General features: G+C 46.2%; 1 protein-coding gene across 4 annotated transcripts in view; it reads right to left on the bottom strand.

Moving 5' to 3' along the window:
* The window catches only part of MGLL (monoglyceride lipase), a 106,892-nt gene that overhangs the window by 4,062 nt on the left and 80,807 nt on the right, over positions 1-22,023 (bottom strand). For all 4 annotated transcript variants that reach the window (XM_075762108.1, XM_075762111.1, XM_010304973.2 and 1 more), the window contains 4 exons: positions 14,154-14,290; positions 12,538-12,648; positions 6,475-6,564; positions 914-1,129 (listed from right to left, as the gene is read on the bottom strand). In XM_075762108.1, coding sequence (XP_075618223.1) covers positions 914-1,129; positions 6,475-6,564; positions 12,538-12,648; positions 14,154-14,290 — 554 coding nt within the window. The remainder of the gene's footprint in view (positions 1-913; positions 1,130-6,474; positions 6,565-12,537; positions 12,649-14,153; positions 14,291-22,023) is intronic.

Below are 22,023 nucleotides of genomic sequence, written 5' to 3'. Positions count from 1 at the left end.
TAAATCCGCATGAACAAAACAGCCTTCGGTCCCCTGTCATCAACACCTACAGGTCCACTCCTGGTCAGGTTTTTATCCTAGATGTGGCAGGTTATGACATCAAAGAGATGCCACTGGCGGCACTCGTCCTCCGCGAGCAGGAAGGCATTGGCATTGCAGCTCGACATCTGCGCATTACCCGCGCACCCTGCTGCCCGTAAGGAAGATAATGTACGTCCCAACCCCACGCATTTCTTGCTTTCTGTCCCACTAAGGAGGAAATACCTATCATGCCCTTGGAGTTTAAAGGACAATGGGGGATGTTCCCATCGTGCCTTGTGCAATTTTACTCCTTTTATGCCCAGAATATTTTTCCAATGACAAAAGCTTTCCCTTGGTCTCCCTGTCCCTCTTTCAGGCTCATTCATGTGCTAACAATTGGTTAATCAGCTGTGGCTCTCTTGAAATGAACAGATGTGAAGTGGCTTTTGTTGTGCAGTGCTTTGGAAAGGCCCCCCTGCACCTTTACGCGCCAGGGCATGAGGTAAGGTTGGTGCTCACACAGTTGGCATTGATCAGAAGAGCTTTTGGGGTCAGCACTTTTCCTGCTTATGAGCCTCGCTCTACTTCTATGCCAAGTTGCTCCATGTCCAAGAGACCCTTTAGGTACACAGCCACCCCTGGGTCAGGTCTCGAGATCACTCACCACCCCTTGCCCACAGCCCAGCTGTAGCTGGTGAAAGGCCACCTCACTGTGCCTCGGGAGGGCTACCTCCTGATGAAAGGGGCTGTAACCTCCTCGGTCTCACCAATGCATCAGCTCTTGTTTGCCTCCAGCTCTCCAGAGCTCAGCGGGCTCCCTACCCCTCATAGGCACTCATGCTCAGGCAATATTGACAGGATAATACCCTAAAAATCAAGAAAGCAAGGTGACCTTGAGTGTTTTGTCCTGACTCTGCACTGTATCCATCAGTAAATAGGATCCTTTGATATCGCACAGCTTGTCGGAAGAGCCGTGTAGCACCAGGATGGGCAAAGTCAGCTTGGGCAGAGCTCGCTCAATTCTGGCAATGGCATTCATCAGCTGGATGACAAAGGAGACCTTCATGCCACCATGGTACACCAAGGGATCGGATGTGTAAGATTCCATCTGGCAGGGAGAAAGAGGTAATTTAAGGTTAGCAATATTTCATGCAGAAAAGACAAAGCAGATCAGCCCGGCGGTGAGGAGTCTCTTCCCGTGGCTTGCATGGTCATTTCCTACTCTGTCAGGACATCCTGCCATCAGAGTCAAGGTCGAGGTCTTTACTGTGGCTACCCAGAACAGCTCACACAACCTGGCTTACCCCATGCTGTGTGTTTCTCTTACCTCACTAGGAAATATTCAAGCCAAAGCTCTTTCTACAGGCAAGCAACCAGTGCTGGACAAAGACTGCTCCCGTGGGGTCACCTGCCTGCATTTTTCTGCTCTGCCATGTCCACCTGTCACTCAAAAGTGACAGTCTCTTCTGCAGAGGGTTCTTCAGACTGCGTTACTTGAGAGCTGATGTTCCCCAGGTCCTTATCTTCTCTGCTGAGGGCTCAGATGTTCTCTTTCAGCTTCCCTCTTTGGGGATGGAGACCGTGACCTACACCTACAGACAACTGACACATCTGACTGCAAAGCACTCTTAGGCCAAGGGTCCTCTCTGGGTGCAAAGTGTGCACAGTCAAGGCAGCAAATGATGGTATTGGGTGGTAGGGAAAAAAAAAAAGTCAATAATTTGCTCAGCCAGACTGTGAGAAGATAAAAATGTACAAGAGCTGGTGCAGAAAGTTGCTAGGAATGAGTAGTTACCGCAGCAGGCAAATCTACAGTAAATATTTGTATACTGTACGTGGAGACGGCCCACACAGCCACTGCCATCTCAGTATTTGCCAGAATGCTTTGATTATGGGTTGGTCTCTGGCACAGCCTCCAGTTTCTCCCTACCCTGGCAGATGTTTATAGAAATGATGGTTATTTATAGGTTAGCCGAAAACAGTCTCCTCTCCTCGCAGGCAGTGGGATCTGTTCAAATTCTCCCTCGCTTTGCAGAAACGTGAGGCCCACTTGCTGCTGTATGTGCCTGCCCTGAGGGGACTGTGGGTGTGAGGTGACCCACGAGGCCACCCAGGGACATGTAGCGCTGCAGCAGGACAGCGTGGCCTGCCTGGTCCCCACCAAGAAGCCAGAAAGGCTTCGGGATGGATTCTGCATTCATCTCCCTGTGAGGTGAGACGAGATTATCAGAGTGGCACAAGGACACTACATGGCGGGGCTTTCCCAGCTGGGGGGAATTAATTTGCCAAAGGGTGTAAAGCCAGTTTCCCTGCTCGTTGTCTCAGATGTGTTGGGCACAAAGCACTGGAAATGGAGCTGGCAGCGAGGCACGCTGGTGCACACAAGTCCTTCCCCATCACCTTCTTGCTTCCCGTCCCCACTCTCTCCTGCTGCTCGAACCCATGGTTCCTATCCCCGAGTGCAGCCAGGGGAAGGAGCGGATGGGAATTTGGGACTACTATCACCTGGCACCCCTCAGTCCCAGCCCACAGTGCTGACGATGGTCAAGGGGGTTAGAGCTGTAGAGCCACTCTAACTTGTGCTGGAGTTGGACCAAAGAAATTCCATTTGTTGTGGCATTCATTTAGGGACCCTGGGATTCAGCAGACATTCCCAGGATTTGATTCAGGCCACTGTTGTGTTTTGGCCTCTGTGCAAGATCATGGCTGCTCTGGAGCAAGGGGTAGTTTTTGGCAGGGAGACAGAGAGGTCTCTCATCACAGCTCCTAGTATTAGGATCTTATGTAGAGTATCTCCATTTCAAAGCAGCAAGCGCCCATGTACACTGGGGGTTTGGAAAACACTGTTTGTAAGAGGCCACTGCAAAGATGAGGTTGCGGTTAAGGTAAAAGGACCCACTCTCAAAACATGCTGAGCATCCTGTGCTCCTGCTGAAGGCCACAGGAAGCAGAGAGGCTGAACAGCATGTGGTCCTCTCTTGGCTCTGCATGGACCTTCCCAGTGCCCGACCAGCTTGTTGGTGCAGAAACCTCCACCTGTGCCCTCCATCCCCTCGACCGCTCAGCCTGCCTGCCTGCTGTACCTTCCCTGCTCTGCAAAGTGCTTCAAAGGAGCAAGCAGCTGCCTGTGTTTAGAAAGAAGCATCCTCTCGAGAATGTGCTCATGGAAAAACTCCAGCTTTGACTTCCAAATCACCAACCGCCCCATGTGTTGCTCGCACGCCCGCTGACAGCTGGGTGTACCCTGATATTTTCAGCCAAACGTTGATTTTTCATCAGGATTTTGATGTGTTGCACTGGCTACTTAGCAACTGGCTTCAGCCTAATCTGGGAGTTACTTGTCTGGATCTATGTCACAGCGCTGCGCTAAAGCAAGACAGCTCTGAGATGGATTTCTTTTTATTTTTTTAGTTGGTGTTTTTTTTTTTAATTGAAAGTAACAAATGAGGGACTTTGCAGGGAGGGTGGGATCAGGAGGGTGGGTGGATGGATTGACAGAAGTTCCCTTCCTATGGAGTAAAACAATGTTGATGAATTCATGTGAGCTGGCCCCCTCCCCAGCCCCATAAATGCTAAGAGAATGACCTAATGGGTTTCTTTCTTTTTCTTGTTCTTCTCTGAAAGAACAGGGATTTTTTAGCTACTGAGCAGCCAACAAATATTTTTGTGTAGATGATAGGAGGAGAAAAAAATAATAACCCAATCTTAACCCAGATCGATCAGGACTGCGGGGGGAGGATCCCGTTCCCAGAAAATGAACAGGAATCCTTGTCAGAGTTAATGTTCAGTGCATGGCGCGAGGGCAAAGCAGCAGCTTGCCGGGGAAAGAGAGGAAGATAGGGAATGGGCTGTATATCCTGTGACCTATAAATGGCAAACCCTGCAAGCCTAGAGCTCCTGTTGGCACACTGAGCTCTGGGACAGCGGGGGCAAGTGAGTGAGGGTGACCTGGGAGAGCCTGCGACTGCTTCCAGCTGTGGTCCAGCGAAGGCTCTGTAGAGTCCATCACAACAGCCCTTTTTTCTCTTTATGTAATGCTAAGACAGAAGTGACCATCAGGGCTCCTGCTGCATTATGTTCCCCTGCTTAGAGGTCTCTATCTTCCCTTTGCATTTTGCAGAGTGATAAATTCATTATAAGGCATTTACAGCTTCATCCTATACGGACTCTGCAGGAACAAGGCTAAAATCGGGGAGACTATTCCACTGGATTCAATGGCAGCTAGCAAAGATTAATGGAGTAAAGGGATGCCCACCCCTGTGATGTTATTCCTCCTTGGGATAACAGGACGGGGTTTTTAAGGTTGCTTCTTGCTCTCTTTTGTGTCTCTTGCATTTGATATAGCAAGCACATCAAACAAACATGTCCATACCATCCTGTGTTTCAGTCCCTACACCCTGCAGACAGCCTGCTGGGAATACAAAATCATCAGGAAATTCTTGGATGATGTCCCAAAAATATTTCTAGAGAATAGAAAGTTGGTCTGGCAGGAGAATATGTTTAACGTATAAATAATGGATGTTTCCAGCACATTGTGTGCTTTGAAGCTGCGCGTCTTGAGTCCAAAAGGAGGGTGCAGCGTGCATTAGAGGCAGCCAGAGGACCGAGATGCTGCGTTGTCTTCAGTAAGTGCCTGGAGCCTCAAATCCTGGTGTTTGAAGATGGTCAGGAAAGCGCTTTACATCGCAATCTGCAGCTGCTCTGTCAGCTGTGTGTTCACTTGCAGGTGTGCAGGCAGAACAGCAAGGAGGAGCTTCTTGTCTCATTTTGAAGACTGGTCCATTATAACCAGACTCTAATGAAGCAGACCTACATTTTTACCCACTGCAAAAGGCTTTCCCTTGCTCCAGGGAAAGGGAAAGGGCAGAGGAAAAGCAACAACGCCCAAAGGAAGCTCTTGAGACTTGGAGCATCATAGAGCAGAGGGAGAAGCAGCAAATATTTGTGTAGAAAGACAACAGGATAGCATTTATTATAAACTATGTCCAGCGGTTGCCATGGTGATTCCTAACATCACCCCAACAGCCTACATGGAAATGCTCAGTCGCCAAATTAAGGGTGCTCACTGACACTTTTCTAAGTGCATTATTATTTGGCATGTCCCCACATCAGCACTTCTCTCCTGTAAAGCTATTTAGTGCAGCACTAGCATCTTCCAGCAGAGGATCCAACTGCGGAGGTGTATTTAAAACCGCTACCCTTAAGGACCAGCTGTGGCACAGAGTTAAGTGCCACGCAACAAATGAGTGCGGCAGCAGGCAAAGGCTCACGTGTCCCGGCCACACTCACTCTTCAGGTAGGGGGTAACACTCAAATTCCTCCCTTCCTCCAGAGCACTGATTGCTATTATCCTCTAAATACAAATGCAGAAGTGAAAACTTTCCTCTCTGTGATTTTAGTGAATTACTTCTCTCATTTAAACCTTTTCTCTAAATTAGATGCAACAAGTTATGGCAGCTGAATGTAATTAAGAACAGGTTTCTATAGCTTGACTGGAAACAGCCTTCCTCCCAAGTACATATTTTGTGCAGCCTCATATGGTACTTAAGAACATATGTCATACGATGCATCAGTGGATGCAGATGAACTCACTCCACGCTCGTCCTGACAGTTTTCTAGAACCTGCTTTGTCTTCCTTTTCTCAGCTCCTTGAATCTTTCCACCCTCAGCCCAGTGAAATGTTATGCTTTGGTCACAGATAAGTGAACTGAAAGTCATTTGACTAAAAACCTCTTTGGCAGAGCCAAGAAACATCCCGGAACACCTTGAGGCTATTCTGGGAGACTCTTTGCTTTCCAGTTTCCCAAATAGGTGAGTCAAAGAGGTGGGATACGCTGAGCTGAATGCATTGCACTCACACAGCCGCTGACACTGTCTTTGCTCCTGATCCTTTCAGCTTCAGTTCTAATGCCAGTCGAGCTGCCTCCCCAGAGGAAGGCAATTTATTAACTTCTACTTAAGATACGAACCATCACATGAACAGCAGGAAAAATGGCAGCATCTGTTAGCGCGATGCGAGCTGACCTGGGAGCACTGGAACAACTGACCACTACACCAGCGAAGCTCTCCTGCTTTTGACACACCCCTGGGTGCCATTTTCTATCATTCAAGTTGATTTCTAAAAATGCACCAAGTTCTGGGTCACTCTCCAGACAACTTTGTTCGCCTTCCACAACCGCAGCACAGGTCCCTGTCACATCTCGCAGCCAGAGAGGCTGTGGGTGCAAGGCGCACCGAAGGGAAGAACACCTGATTTCCCGCGGTGAAGCAAGTTTTCTGCTATCCATAAAGCTCGTTCCACTGACTTCAGAGATGTTTCACCTTTTTACACCAGCATAGATCTTGCCCTCGTGATTTAGCAAAACACATTGTGGGTTTTTTTAAAACAGAAATGGCGGGACTGAGATGAGATACCGACTATGCAGTGACTTTAAACGGCATTAAGGTTCTCACCTCCTTCTTGTTCCGGGAAATTGCATTTGGATCTATCGATCCCAGTGACAGGTTTGGGAGAACAAAGTTGAGCACTTTCGCTGCAAAAACCTGTGGGAGATGAAAGCAAGCAGTTAAAGAGCTAGTTAGAGTAAGAGAAATAACATAGAGAGCGAAATCCTGAGCTGACGGGAATCAGCACTGAAGTTAAATAGTTGAGAAATGCCAGCTGACACTGGAGAAAGATCTGTCCTATATTTAAAGCATTTCTCTTAAAGAGAAGGTGTTTAAACTGCTCCTGGGATCGGGGAGTGGGTGTGCTAGTCTGAAATGCCGTCAGCTGTCCATCCACATGCAACATCACATCTTCATTGTACTTTGCCTTTTTCTCATTCTCAAGTTAGTTTCTAAAAAGGACTCAGTTAAGCATTTTGATAGGAAAAAGCCATTTCCAGCTCTCAGAAGGGCTGGGTTTTGCTGTTTTATTGCCCTTTCCTTGCTGCCACAGCTCTGATTTCAGGCTGCAGCGCATAAGCAATGTTTGGTGCAATTTGCCTAGCCTGCACTCTTTTTGATAAGAATATTCTCTGGGGAACCTGTAAATAAACAACAGCAAAATGTGCATGCATTGGCTAAGGAAATCCATTGCTCACTTGTCTCCTGGGAATGAAACACAAAAGTATTCAGCAGCCCAGGCTCAAAACCGCTGGCAGAAGAAAGGGTAACATCTTTCATTTCAATAGCACTACAAGCACGTTGGTACCAGGTTCTGCTCTAATCTTTGATAGCTGTCTTTAATTAAATTATTACCACTTAAGTCAGAAAATATGCAATTAGTGTTTGTTGGTCTGTTTTATGGCCCTTTCATGTTCACAGCTAACACTTGTAGGTAGGCTGTCACCTATGTTCTCCATTTCTGCTGATACATAATCGCTTCTGAAGCACTCCCTGACATTTCGGATCACAGATGATACATGACAGAGTAATTATGATATTAGAAGAATAACACAAGGTTGAAGTCAAAGTCATCATGGAGCGAAAAGCAGTAAAGACTCACAGCAGATTTGAGAAGACGTGTGTACCTTGGGGAGGATATGACTAGGAACCACTGTCACTGTCTACCAGTATATTGGCCATGACATTGTGTCAGCAAAATTAATTTCTACTGAGGTCTCTGGAGTTAGACCACTAAAATAACATATCCACACCGACACAAGTATGAGCTTATGACACAAACAAGCAGGAATGGAGTTTTCTTTGTTTTGTGTTAACTCCAGGCAGATATGATTTGGGGAATGCGCCTTACGAATCCTAGGCAAGGTTATGGACTTACGCTGTTAACAGTTTTACTTCTCTGAAACCACTTATGATGACCCAGGAATATGCCAAGTAACTTTAGACATCTAGCTGAGGTATTTAACTTAGAAGAAGTGTAATTGTCCTAGGCTTTCTTTACAGGGTATGGGGAGTGAGAGAAACACCTCCAGGAACACCTCTAACATCCAAACAATGGTCGGGACGTGCCTGTCTCCGAAGATTATCATGACAACCTGAGGCAATTCGGTTGCCTTAACAGTGGAGCCTGAGTTATGAGCCAGGGTGAGTTCTTATGCTTGATGATTGCTTATCCAAGAGGAAATACCTTAGCATGAGAGGTGAGCTGATGCTCCCTCAAGATCTATTTAGAGTACTGGCCACAAGATCAATATGTTGGTATTAAGGCCACAGCTATTTAGGTCCAAGGTGGCAAATAAAAGAGTAAAAGATGGCATGTTTTTTGGAAGATGGGGGGTTTGATTACTTTTAAATTTGGCTGAAGAAGGAAGTTAGTTGACATACTCTCAAATTCCAGAAGAAGCCACGAGTTTGAAGGAGGTTCTGCTCCATGTCTGCTTGGTACATGTGTGAATATTTATATTCCAAGGATCTGCAATAGGGATTTTGCATAAGGAGCATAAATTTGAATCTTCCTCTCACATGAGCAACAATACACCAGCCTAACGATATGCTGAAGGTGGGGAAGGTGTGACAAGGAAAGGGGAACTACATATATGCTCTTTCTCAGGGTCCTCCTTGTTGGAGACAGGCTAGACAGGCTTTTGTCATATTCCGTATGGCCATTTTTCTATTCTAATATATGCTTATCATCCCAAGCCCACAGCCTACTGGTGACCTTGCCTCCGTGACATGCTTTGGAAATGTTCTTGAGGTTTTTGCGCATATCTGGAGTTTTGCCAAACCGAGTCACAAGCTGACTGCTAAACCGCCACAGAGATAGGGCTGGCTTCTGCCCACAAGTACAGCAGCACGTACCATGCTGGGTTGGTGGTATCAGAGAAGTCATTTCTGGTGAAGAGAATCACCAGACCCTGTACATAGACATTTCAGATGTACAGACGGAACTAACCTTGGTCTATAGGACTGATTGTGAAAGGACTGTGCCACCATCCTTCAAAGGGCCTTCAAATCTGCAGGAGGCAGATCTTGGAGGCAAGGTCACGGCCATAAAAATCAAGTTTTATCTTATAATCAAAAATTCAGAAGGTTCCCCTTGGCCTTCACTGGTTTTGCAAGCACTGTGATACAGTTTGTGACATGCCTGACTTTAATTAAAGCTGTGCTGTTGAAGAGCTGGCTATACTTGATATATGAAAGTTTATCTCCCTGTTGGTTCAAAGTGGCAATGTCAGTTCTTCAGAGAATAGTTCCCAAATGATCAAGAACGGGGAATGGAATGATGGGGCTATTACTGGTTGGGCTGAGAATGACACTACAGAGCAGTGGTTATTAGAGCTGCTCAAGACCACCATGAGTGTGTAAAATACTAACGGTGTTCAAATCCAGCCCTTCCCTCTCTATGGAAAGATCTCAGAACAAGATTGAAATAGATGGCTGAACATTGCCTCTGGACTGGAAGTGTAACTTAAAGTTGATTTCATGTTTTTTGCATTAATTTAACTATATGGGTGCTTCACAGTGTAGACACTTCTATTCTGAATGGAGCAATCCCTGTTCCCTGCACACCTCAGCGTGCTTATTTCTCCCATGATCTCTGCTTGCGAAACTGCTTGTGTGAATGCCCTTTAGTTCATTTCAGCTACAAATGAGCTGGATTAACAAAAATGTGGTGTTTGAACTGGTTAAGACAGCCAGGCTCATTTGACTGAGCTGAAAATCTCTGGAAGCTCATCACACTGTGAAACCAGATTGAGAGCAACTGCATAGTTTTATCAGGGAGATATTAAATCAAGGATATGATATGATATGACCAAGGGGTTATCAGATATGATGTCTCTATACCTGGATACCAAGCCACCTTATATATGTTGGTGTGAATCTGATGACTAACACTGGACAGACCAGAGCAAAGCCAAAATAAGAGGTTTTAATATAATAGTTTCTTCTAGTTTGACTACATCTTTAAAAACAGTTGTCTGCAGTGTTACTGGGTGCAGATTCAGCCTGAATGACTGGGAGACCTTCAAGTACTGGAACAAGGTGATGTCCAGTTGGACTGGAAAACAATAGATGAGCAAGAGGCCAAATGGAAAACACAAAAAGCAGAGAAGGAATATTGTATACTTAGTCTTTAAGGTACAGGCTGAGGGTTAGTATAGGATTAATGATTAGGGAATATTTCCTCAGGGATAGCCCTGCCTTCCCAATTTCAAAGCATTTAATAGCAGAAATGTAGTGGGAGATATACTCTTTTATCATTACTCTGCCCATTGCCAGCATATGTGACTCCCATCTCTTTGCATCCTTTGAAATGTTGAAGATTCAGAGCCAGATTTTGTCTGGATTAGTTGGGAAGAAAAGGAGGAAGGCAGAAAGACCCCTCCCTCTTCACTGGACTTGCAACAAGTAGGTTGATGCTTCTATCAGGACACAGGTTTTATAGGGCATTGACGAAATTGTGTTTCTGCAAAGAGAAGAATCTGATTTTTCTACGTGTAGTCTGCAAATGCGCTGCGATTCCACTCTGCCAGGGCTGGTTCGGCAGCACGGGAAGGTATTTCTAAGACAGACTGAAGGACCCAGTGTGTAATCTGGCCCTCTGTTATTGTTGCCTTGAGCCCTCGTTTGTTTAGGCCAAGGTAAATTCTTTCTCAGTTGGAAACTTCCCCAGCAAAGGGATGAATGCAATGGTCCTTGGGAAATGGCCCAGGGCCGAGAAGTTGTACCAGCTCCAAGGGAAAACCAGAGCCTCAGAGGCACAAACACCAATGAAATGTTTTTTTGGCTCTCAGGGAGGAAAAAAAAGCACACCAGTGTTTTCAGCTCAGCTTTATGGGAAAACATGGTTTATGCAGAATACTCTGCTGGTTTTCACTCCTTCCTCTTGAAAATACCTTTTCAACTCCAGGACTGATTTCAACTACATTTGACAGAGCAGAGATATTTCAGATATGAATTTTTTATCAGTTTTGAGATGCAACAATAGATTTGAAAGGGAAAGAAACTCACTGTGCCCTTGTATTACTGCATGCAAGAGACTCTCTAGGAAAGAGACCGTATAAACACCTCCAAAATGTTTCAGTTAGAGATTAGGATTTCCTACACTGAAATAAAGCAACAATCTGGTACGGATCAGCAAGATACCAGACTACAGTAATACGAGTTCCCACAGACCTGGGGAGTCCTTATTTCAGAAAGCATCTAGCAAAAAGGTATAGCTCTAGAAGAAGGAAAAACTTTCCATATTTTCCTTGACTCAACTAGAAACAGAAGGCTAACAGTGTCACATTCAGACCCTACACTTTTTTTTTCTCAGTATGTATTCTTTTTCCTTTTCAAAATAAGAAAAAACAAGGGCACTGGTGCCCATGGGACCCTTATCCTGAGCCAGGTATAGCCTTGCCTGTGAAGAATCAGCTACCAGCCTGCTAAAAGCATCCTTTAGTGCACTGCCTCCTATTTAAATAAGTTTTCCTGGACTGGATGACTTCAGGATTCACTTCCCCTTTGAAAATTAGGTGGGAAGGCACTTAGAAGGAAAATATTGACTGGCATCCAGGTGGCACAGATGTCAGCGGGGTTTTGCATTTTAAGGCTAGAGGTCTTAACGCATTTCCTTTAGTGGAAAAGTGAAATGATTAAAAAGCACCCTTTGGTGCTTGTACTGATTGGTGGGGTCAGTAGGTGGCTTTGGCTACAGCAGAAGGTGCAACAGGATTATACTAAAAGCTGAGGCAATCTGTTTCCTTTCTCTCAGAAGAAAAAAAGCCAAGAGAAATAGCTTAGAAGTAGATTAAAACAAGCTAGCACAGGAGAAGAGTCTAGGGAGAAAGGATAAAGGAACGAGTCCTGTGGGAATCAGATGTTCTGTCATTCCTGCTGGCTTTGCTGGTCCTTCCCTTTGCTTCCAGCTTCTTTTAGGATTGTTGTTTGTTCTTTAAAAGTTCCAAGAGGAGGGGAGAGCTGAGGGTCAGTTGCTGCCTTGCGGAGCCTCCCTGGGGAAGGGCAGAGCGGGCAGTGCAAATTTGGATCAGAAATAGCTCTGGAATGGGAGGGGGGTAAAGCATAAATGCAAGCTGAAGGAGATGGTCTGGACAAGAACCAGCCTTGGTGCCAAGCCAGATGGGACACTGCTGGGGCAGTGATGCTTTAGCTGGAAGCCTTATTTGAGGCTCATGAAGGATTCCTGGGCCTCAAGAGCTCTAGTTTTATTTAGAAATTGGTCATTCCCCAAACACCAAAAATAATCCTGGCCTGACTTAGCCAGCAGCCTGTGTTGCAACTATACCAGACTCTGTATGAGTCAGGAAGAAAAGTGTAGGAGAGGAAGGGAAAGGACGGCACTGTGTGGGCTGCCGCAGGGTCTGGTGAAGAAAGCACAGTCTGCTACCACCTCCCAAGGTAGCATCGTTCTCATTTAAATGGGTTTTTCTGGATGAGTTCAGGATTCACTTCCCCTCTGAAAAGTAGGTGGGACCGTGGGGGAGGCACTTACAAGAAAAGTATTGACTGGCATCCAGGTGGCACAGATCTCAGCGGGGTTTTGCATTTTAAGGCTAGAGGTCTTAACATCTTTCCTTCAGTGGAAGAGCGAGGTGACAAGGTGCAATGTGGGTTTGCTCTTACCTTGATGGGAGTGGCGACTTCTGGGCTGGCTACCACTAAAGGAGAGATTAACAGCATGCCTGAAAACTCGCTGGGTCTCTCACTAGCTGTCAGGATGGAGATGGCTCCCCCCTGCAATGCAAAATAACAGCCCACAGCTTAATACAGGTATCAACATCTCATTTATATAGCAATCCTGTTACTGGAAGGGTTTTAGTCCAAATAAGCAAATTATTGCTGCCCCAGCTGAGAGTGCAGTGTGGTCAGCGAGGAAGGCTGGAGGAGCAGGGTCACTAGAAGTGGCTGGGATTTTTTTGGGGAGAAGAGATCTGGTTTCTGCTCTCATTCAGTAAACCCTCACATTCCACTGAACTCAACTCCCTGAGCAACGTCTGTCAGCTCCCTAGGATGCCTTGTGTCCTCCTCAGTTAAAATGTCTGAAGCGGTAGTTGGGTGGGACTTGAAAAATAAGTTGAAGCTCTGTCAATGTGACAGACTGGTGCTGCATCAGGGAAATGCCGTGAAGCCAGGCTGGGTCTGTGCTTGTGGCACTGGTAACCTGGGCAACAGCAACGCTGCCATCCGGCATGCAAAAATCTTCACTAATTACTGGAAAGTTAAATATTCTCCTCCTCAGTGTCCCCAGCCCCTCCAGCCTCACAGCGCTGTGCCTGAGGTCTGACAGCGAACACCCAGCCCACGGTTTTGAGCTGAGCGCCAGCCAGGCTGAGCCCTCCTGCATGGGGACAGTGGCTGATGGCGTGAGGGGTGGGGGACGGAAGGGACCTGGCTGGCTTGCTCGGGAAAGTTTGCAGAGGATTAGTTGCCAAGGGAAATATTTGGTGAACTTCCATGCTGCCGGAGAACCAGGGGCTTGTTAGGAGCAGCAGCGAGGAGCATCTCAAAGACCTCACTGGGAAATTAGCTCCTTGTTACAGCGGCTTTGGAGCGCAGCGAGCACTTCAGAGCATGCCATGCCTTCTTATGCAAGAACACTTGTTTATCTGAGCATGGCCTGAATCCCAAAGTACTTATTCATTTTCGTCTCCTCCAGGAAGGCAGGGAGAGCAGATCAATGACATCAGTGGGAATATTGCTAGCTTGAATAAAGGGATTTGGCCCGTGCTGTCAGAATCAGACTTCAGATCTGTTCACCAAATCGGTGCCTTTGTTTTTGCAGCCCTAATCCCCAGTACATTTTCCTGTTAGGTTGTTTAACAGAATGAGGCTACAGGGTGTTTTCGTGCTTCATCCCCTAGCCGCTCACAAAGCTTTGGAGGGCTTAACCTCCTGGTTGAAATGAAAGGAGAAGCCCAATGCTGCAGGGAGGTGGTGGGACTTATCATGTACCCAGTGTGAATGAACGATCCTATTGACAAATAGGCCCATTGTTGCAAGTGGCACTAATTAGGGCCATGATCCGGGTAGAAAAGTTAAGGACTATACTGTACTCAAGACGGATCTTCTGGGGAAAGGCATGCTGGCAACTCAGTCAGTGAATGAAGTGGAAGGGAGGGTTGCTTGTAGTTTTGTTTTTCCTGCTGTGGGCTGAGTTATTTTCTGCCATCCACAAGAGTACCACCGTGCTGCGGCACGTGTCCTGGGTGCTGCCGGGAGAGGTAGGAGATGGTGCTTACCATGGAGTGCCCCAGAATGAGAATGGGCAGCTCAGGGTGCTCTTTCTTCATGAGATCAATATGCTGCAAGCTGTCCCTGATGAAGACGTGGAAATCTGAGACAACCATACGATCACCCTCGCTCTGCCCATGACCAACTGTAGGGGAAAAGGAGAGCATGCATCTAAGTCATTCGAAACAGTGGTTGCAATCGAGAAAGGCTTCAGCAGAAACATGCCTGTTAGACTGTTACTGTCCTAACTTGACCTTCTCCCGCAGTGATCTCTCAACAGAAGAGAGTGCTGCAGAAATACAAAGGACACTGCACAGAATAATTTTAAAAGTGCCATACAGTCCATGATCTGGTTAAAAAAAATATATATATTCCCCTGTGTTTCTACCTGCTCTTTAAAACTGAGAGTACCGATCTAACCTCTTGTAGCCTTCAACATCAGGGTGAGGAGGGCAGAATGGCTGTCTTGCCTTGCTGTGGGGATGGGAGGTCACTGCATCCTGGGAAACCAGCTTTTGCCCCAGGGATCATAGCTGCTGGGGTCTGATGGCTCACTGTACTGAGCCAACTGCTGTGTAGAGTCTTGGCGAGAAACAGAAAAATTCTAAGACTAGATATGGTTGCTATAAACTTAATGGGTCACAGACACAGCCTTTTCCAGTGCCTGGGTGCACGTGAGCTTTGCAGAGTCCTGCCTTTCCTCACTGCTACCCTGGAGCACTGGGTGGGCTGGGAACCTTCCCTGCTGTGGGGTGAAGCGCTCAGCAGAGCAGCCGAGTCACAGTGGTTGCAACAGCCTGCTCTGGGGAAGTACAAGTGGCACGCTGCCCTTAAACCAGTGTTAATGCAAACTCTGCTGCACCTGGACACCGTTAGCTCATTCTGTATCTGGGAATTATCTTGTCTGATCAAAAGGAAGGGAAAGACTAAAACGAGAGATGGTGAGTTGCTATGGGAACAGCGGCATCCCTGGCAGAGGTGGAGCCAGCATCACCACAAACACAGTCCCAGGGAATTTTGAGCTTGCAAAGGCTTGAAATTAATACCACCTTGGGGAAGCAGTTTGCATGTTTACTTGACCACACAAAAATGTTATTATCTATCACAGTAACAGTCTCCTCACTTGTTTCTGTCCCATGCAGGTTGTTAAGAAAAATTGTGAAGGGGAAAACACATCCCATCCATATGGGACAGGGTATAGCGAGTCTCAAACATCTCCCTCCTCCAGCGTGTCTCCCTTGGCCTTCTCCAGTGGGCACTGAGGCACAAAGGGTCTTGTCAAAAGATGTGAAGTGTCTGATAACTGTTTAGATGCTGGATGGTACCCCCTCTAGTGAACAGCAAAGAAAAGCATTACCTACCCAGCCCGAAAGGTATAGGCTTTACACTCAGATCTGCTGGCAATAGTCATACCAGAAGAAATCAGTATGTCTAAAGTTAATTTTCTTGCAAGCCATCCAAAAAAATCACCTTCCAAATTAGACAGAACTTCTAATAAAAAGCTGGACTAAATACACTCCATCTAAGAAAAACTGAACCCCAAACTCGCTCTTCTTTTGTCCTGCCAGGTGCTCTCCAGAGCTGGGTCTCTTGGCAGTGAACACTGCAATCAGCCGTGCTGTCTGCCAGATAAATCCATCGATGTCATGCCGGTCAATTATAAATAACATATTACCGGTTCTGCTTTCCACGCACACACTCCAATTCCTGCCAAAATATGATATAGCAAGCATCCTCCATGGATCAGTGACCAGAAACAAATCGAAGAGCCAATTAAAATACAAGTTGCAATAATCTACAAAAGTGGAACCATGTGTATGGCTAGGGGATCTATTAACTTTAAACTGATTTTTATTACAGAAGCTTTTCCCAACTTTTATACATGTCCAGTCCACTCTCTTTGTGGACCTCAAATGCATTATCTGCCTATTATTTAAGCTTCAGATTTAGCAGGTTAATATGAGTTGAATAGTCCAGAGAAAGGAAACATTTTCTCTTAGCAGAGCTCTGCACTTCCACTTCTTTTTTCTCTGGTGCTGCTTGCACTTGCTTCTAGTATCTCTTTCTCTACAGTGTCCGTGTAAGACAGCTGAGCAAGCAGAAACAGCAAACCCCTGTGGCCCAGGTCTGCGTCTGAGCAATGACTCCTTCTTGTCGGGCTGTGAAGCTTTGCTCTATTTTTGGATGAGACAGAGGGAGGTCTGGAAAGCCTCCTTCTCTCAGCGTGGAGAAAATCCTACCACGTAACAATGATGGTGCTCATAAACAGAGTTACGGTTGTGGAAGCCAAGAAATACCTGTGCAATAGCTGTGACAAGCAGCTCAATGGATTTCTACCGGGTTTGGGGGTTTTTATTAATAACTTAACGAACCCAGCTTTTGACCCTGAGTGTTCCCCACTCAGATGGCACAGAGCAATGCTTGAGGAGCAGTTTGTCTGCATGTATGCTAAAGGAAGGCCATGAAAGTCTTTGCTTTGATACTATCCCTGCCCATTGAGCGAGGTTAGCCAGATGTCATTCTAGGTTGTGTTCTTTTATTTTACTGTTTTTCTCTCTTCCCCTCCAAGAAACCAAACTCGCTCCACCAGAGAATGAGTTTATTGCAAGTTTGAATCTCCCAGCAGAGAAAGCTTCAGGGTGAGGAACTAAGACCTATTCTATCAGATGAAAGGTATGTGCACAACCAAACATCAATACAGTCAAGAATATTGGCATGTTTTTCTCTGATCTTTTGCCTTTAGAGCTATTAAGAATGAAAGGTCAGGTTCATCCTTGATGTAAAGCTATTTGCTTTGGGTTTTGCTGGGAATGAATCTGACGCAGTGGTTCCACAGTGCCAGTGGCAAGCCAGTGGGTGCAAGAGGAGGGGAACCGCCTGCACCCAGGAACTGGAACTAACCAGAGGCTGCTCCACACCCAAGTGACACAACACCCAAGGAAGGCAACAGAGAAGTGTCACGAGAATTACAGCTCCATGAGTTCCTCATCACAACACTCCCCCTGGGGCCCCTGGTTTCAACAGGGCAATGTGATGTTATAACCAGGAGATGCTCATCTGTAAAGAGCTGTGATTGCCAGTGCACATCCACATGACACACTTGGTTTTCAAAATCAGTCAAATACATTTTGTATCTGGCTGTCTTCATACCCAACTTGTGTGGTTCACTGCTAGTATGATGTATCTACAGTGGCTCAGTGATCGACCATTTCAGGTTGTATGTACTGAGATAATTGTGGGCACCCTTTCCTAGAGGCAAGCCTTTAAAAAACAGAATCCAAACCAGCTTTTTTCAAATTTCAAATCTAGAATTAGGAGGTCTAATCCTCCAACTCCAACCAAACATACCACTGCAAAATAACCTAGTCCACTCAAGCAAGGTCTGAATACAGGCTGCAATGATCTGACCCAATATGTAATAGCTATTAAGTTCTGCCCTCTGTATTTTCTGCACGAGGTTCTCAGACTGCAGCTCTGCCACTGTGGAGACAAAACCAGTAACGCGTGATCAGTCAATCCTGTCGGAAAGCATGACTTCACCTATGATTACAGAGCCTCCAAAGCTACACACCTCTCTGGATGGAAGAATACTGGCTGGCTGTGCAGGAAGACAAAGCTGGGGTTCAGTGATGAAAAATTTGAGGCTGTGAGGGCTATGGGGAGTGCATTATCACCACGTAGGTATCACTCTGCCTGCGTAATAGATCCTGTGCCCCTGTAAATGCATACTTTTACAAGTCCTTCCATTCCTCAAATCCTATATTCTCTTGTGCTGTGGGGCTTGCTTTTGAAATCCACTCCAAAGCAGCCAGACCCTTCAGCTGACATCATTGGCTCACACGCCTCAAAAAATGTTACATCCTGGTCAGATTGGAGATATGCTGAAAAAAATGTAAATAAAAAGCACTGTGCAACTCGACACTTCCTTCCCTTCAGTGAAGGCCAAATGGGAACTGCCTGAAGAAATGAGCACCCCAGCTCTGGGCTTGCTGGGCAGATTCATTTGGACAAAGAAGGGGAGCTGTGCTGGCTCTCCACCGGCGCAATGCTTTATTGCCGGGGCTGTGGGGCCACATCATTGCTGAAGAAATCTGTCCCTAAATACACTAAATAAGATCAACAGAGTATTAAAGAGACAGGCTGGCAGTGGCTGTCTCTGCACACCCCAGGGCGCATTAGCACCCAGCCCTCCAAGGCACTGCGGGGATGGGTGAGCGCAGCGGCGCACCATGTCCACCCTCAGATATTTGCACAATTTTTGTTCTAAACACCAACTTTGGTACAAGCCATATACTACACATATTTCTTTCTCTTTCCTAGTGCCAAACCCTCCTGACAAAGGCACGGCCTGACCCTGCACGCTCAGGTGCGGACTGAATCGCTCCTCAGAGCTTCAGCAGGAACGTTTTGCTACGGAAGATGAGGTGACAGGGGAAACACAGGGTTGGATGTTGACTTCACCTATGCTGCTGTAAATTTACCGATTTCAGTGGTGTTCCTTCAAGCTTACAGTCACGGGAGAGCAGAAATTATGGGCTATGTTGTTTTTTCAGCCTTTGCTCCCTATTTATTATGGAAAAGCCATAAAACAGAGGGAGAGGATGTGAGAAATCTGCCTGGGGAGCAGTAATTCTCCAAGCAGAATCTGGATCTTGACTTTTCTCTTATTTTGAAGTTTCCAGCTTTGGGGGAAAAGGGATGGGTTGGATCCATTTTTACTGTAGTGAGGACACCATCACAGGCATCTGTGGGGTGACATGCTCTTTCTAAGCAACTGGTAGAAACGGTCAAGAGGAATGCAGGACTCCTTCCTCCGTATCCATCACACTGTGTGCTTGTTTTCCTCGCTAGATACTTGACTCCAAGATTTTGAAGTGGGAGAACCAAGAACAAGGAGGGTTAGGAGAAGATCAGGCACTCCACACTTATCACTCCCTGAGCATAAATACATTTTGAATTGCAATGGCACTAACACAGGAGCGCCGGGAGATTGCAGAATTAGTTAAAGGTGAGAACTGCCACCACTGTGAAGTCAATGATTCACCACCCACAGCTGAGGAGCCGCTCCTGCACTGCAGAGTCCCACATCGAAAGGACACTTAATTATGTCAGAGGAGGCCGCAGCAAGGCTCGGTACTCTAGTGTCTGATTTAATAAGCTGGAGCATGGGTGCGATTCAATTCCCAAAGGAGCTGTTGAAGGCCAGGAAAGGTGATTTTACTGGCTCCGCAGTATCAACAGGCAGCAGCACATTACAGCAAAGGAAGGATTTTCGTTAGAGCCCACACCAAGCTGTGGCTGAAGACCTTCTTCTTTCACTGCCTCCTTCATCAATAAGCTTATTGGAGTCTGACAAGTCCATTTGAAGCAAATGCCTAAATGCCTTTTGGAAAAGGAGGCATTTACATGAGTATTATGTGTTTATTTGCTTTCTGAAAAATTTGGTTTATTTCTGAAGGCCTCTGCCTCTGTTTTCTGTGCCAAACTGGAGACAGAATGGGCTCCTCACTGGTGCTGGACACTGCAGCATGCGGGAAGGTGAGCTCAGCTACCCCCCACCCTTTTTTGCTCTCACCCCCAGCAGGTGATGCTGCTGGAGAGAGACATGTATGTCCTCCCTGCTACTAAACTACCTGGTGTAGGGAAAAAAAAATAAATTAAAAGATCTCATAGATGCTTTCACTCTGCAGGCGGCCCACACGGAGGAGCAATGCTGGGTCTCAAGCCCGTGGGAGGGAGATGCTGGTGACAGAAATTTGGATGGCTCTTCTGGTGTACAAGGTGCAAATGTGCCAACCTAACCCCTCTCCCGCAGTCTTCCTGAGCTTGTGGCAGCTTGCTCAGGTAGGGTCCTCACTGTGGTGGTCCACACCCTGCCCTGCAATCCCACTGTTATGGGAAGGGACCACTTCAGTAGCTCATTTTAATATCCAACCCCCATAGACTGGGAGACAACGACCCTTGTCTGCCTCTGCTTTCCGCCCTATTTAAAATGCATTCGGACGTGGAGGTAAAACTTAAAGCACAAAGTGAAGCAGATAGATAAATAGTTTTCAGGAGTGTTTCGGTTTCAGATCTCAGTGCAGCAGTTAATTAAGTGGTGTCACAAGGCATTACGGCTGACGCCTGTCTTTATGAGATCTATAGAAACTCGTCTGAGCAAGGACTGCTTTTCTTTGCACTTGTACAGCACCCAGCACTGCAGGGCATCATCACAGACTTTGGTCCAAGGTACTGCAAGATCTAAAAGTAATAATTAACTCTAATCCCAGACTGTATGGCAGCACAGTTTTGCAGAGGAGGAGATGGGAGAAAGCACATAGATGGAGAATGTGGGTGAGACAATACACAAGACGACACTAATAGTGGGTTTACATAGCAAATGTTGTGTGAAGCCTTGATTTTCTGCTTGGGTGTTTTTTTAAGGTTTAATGAAAAAAATATTAATGAACTAGTAAACACTTCAAATTGTCATAACAGTTCACTACTGAAAAAACTATACTTGTTTTGTAACGAAACAAGTACACATCCCTTTCATCAAGTGAGCAAAGCTCATTAATTAAACATACTGGATTTCAAAGCTCTCGATTTTAATTATTTGTTTAACAAGCAGTACATCTAATCCACCATTCAGACACACAAACAACTGAACAGGAAGAAGCTTCAAAGCAGGACAATCAACATCTGGAAAAGTCAACAGACTGTGCCTGTATTGTCAGTAACATGTAAAGCAAATGTTCCACTCAGAACAAATACACACAGGAAGCACCTTCGAGTGCATCGTGCAGATTCCTACTCAACAAAGAGGCTTCCTTGCCCTGAGAACACACTTATCACAGCAAGGGAGTCAGCTCAGTTTTTTTCTTCCCTTGTCTTTTCCGTTTCCCAACCGAATCAAGTCTGATGCACAGAAGGCATTCAGTAGTGTCTGCCCCGTATGTACATACTCTTCATTCTGCATGCAGGTGGAGAGCACAGGCAGGAGAGAGACACCTGAGCTAGGAGAAGCAGGGTAAGCTGCCCTAGGATTTGCCACGCTACCTTGACTCCAATCAAGTTGCCACCTAGGTGTGTTGCTGTGCCGCAGTGTATTTTGTAACTAAATCTCAGAGCTGAGCTTTTCAATGTCCATCTGACTGAGCCTTAGCTGTGCACCAGCTCTCTCATCCTCTCCCACAGCTCTGGTTTCCACAAGAAGAAAAAGCAGCGCTTAGGCTGGAAGGCAGCTGTGGAATGCTCCAGCTCAGCCTGAGATCCAGACCACCAGCACACAGGACCACGGGGCACAGTGCAGAGTAAACCTCCTCTGCAGCAGTGGCAAGCTTTACACTGTCAATATGTGATACAAGCCTACGGTCTAAGGTTTTTCCAGAAAGACTACTTCCATGTCAGATGGGAAGCAATAGAAACCAAAAGGACAGGGTTCACCCTCACCACTGGCTCCATCTTTATGTTCCTCAAGGATTTGAAATATAGCTCAACACATGCTTATCCTCAGTAACTTTTGTCCACTCTTCTCTCTCTGGGTAGTCCTCAGCATCCCTTTTTTCACACCACCTGTATAGATGCAGCGAGTACACTGGGTTTTCCATGACAATAGGCACATTATAAAACCATTAGATACGGTACCCAACAGAAGTATCTCTCTACCCTTGGTGTTTTATGTATGGAACAGGTACCTAAGAATTACAGATGGATTATGCCTCTCTCTTACCAAAAGGGTGTCTTGCCCCAAACACACAAGTCCATCAGCTTCTCTAGTCCTTCGCAAGGTTAGGAAAATAATTTTTCTTTCAGCATTTGCTGTATAGTTTTTAATCACTTGCCTCACACAAAGAGTGCAGCAAACTGAAAGCCTTCTCCTCCCACATCAGAGAT

This window comes from Balearica regulorum, chromosome 10 (genome assembly GCF_011004875.1).
Source record: "Balearica regulorum gibbericeps isolate bBalReg1 chromosome 10, bBalReg1.pri, whole genome shotgun sequence".
Lineage (NCBI taxonomy): Eukaryota > Metazoa > Chordata > Aves > Gruiformes > Gruidae > Balearica > Balearica regulorum.
The sequence above is the reverse complement of the archived record's forward strand: the minus strand, read 5'-3'. Positions and strand labels throughout refer to the sequence as shown.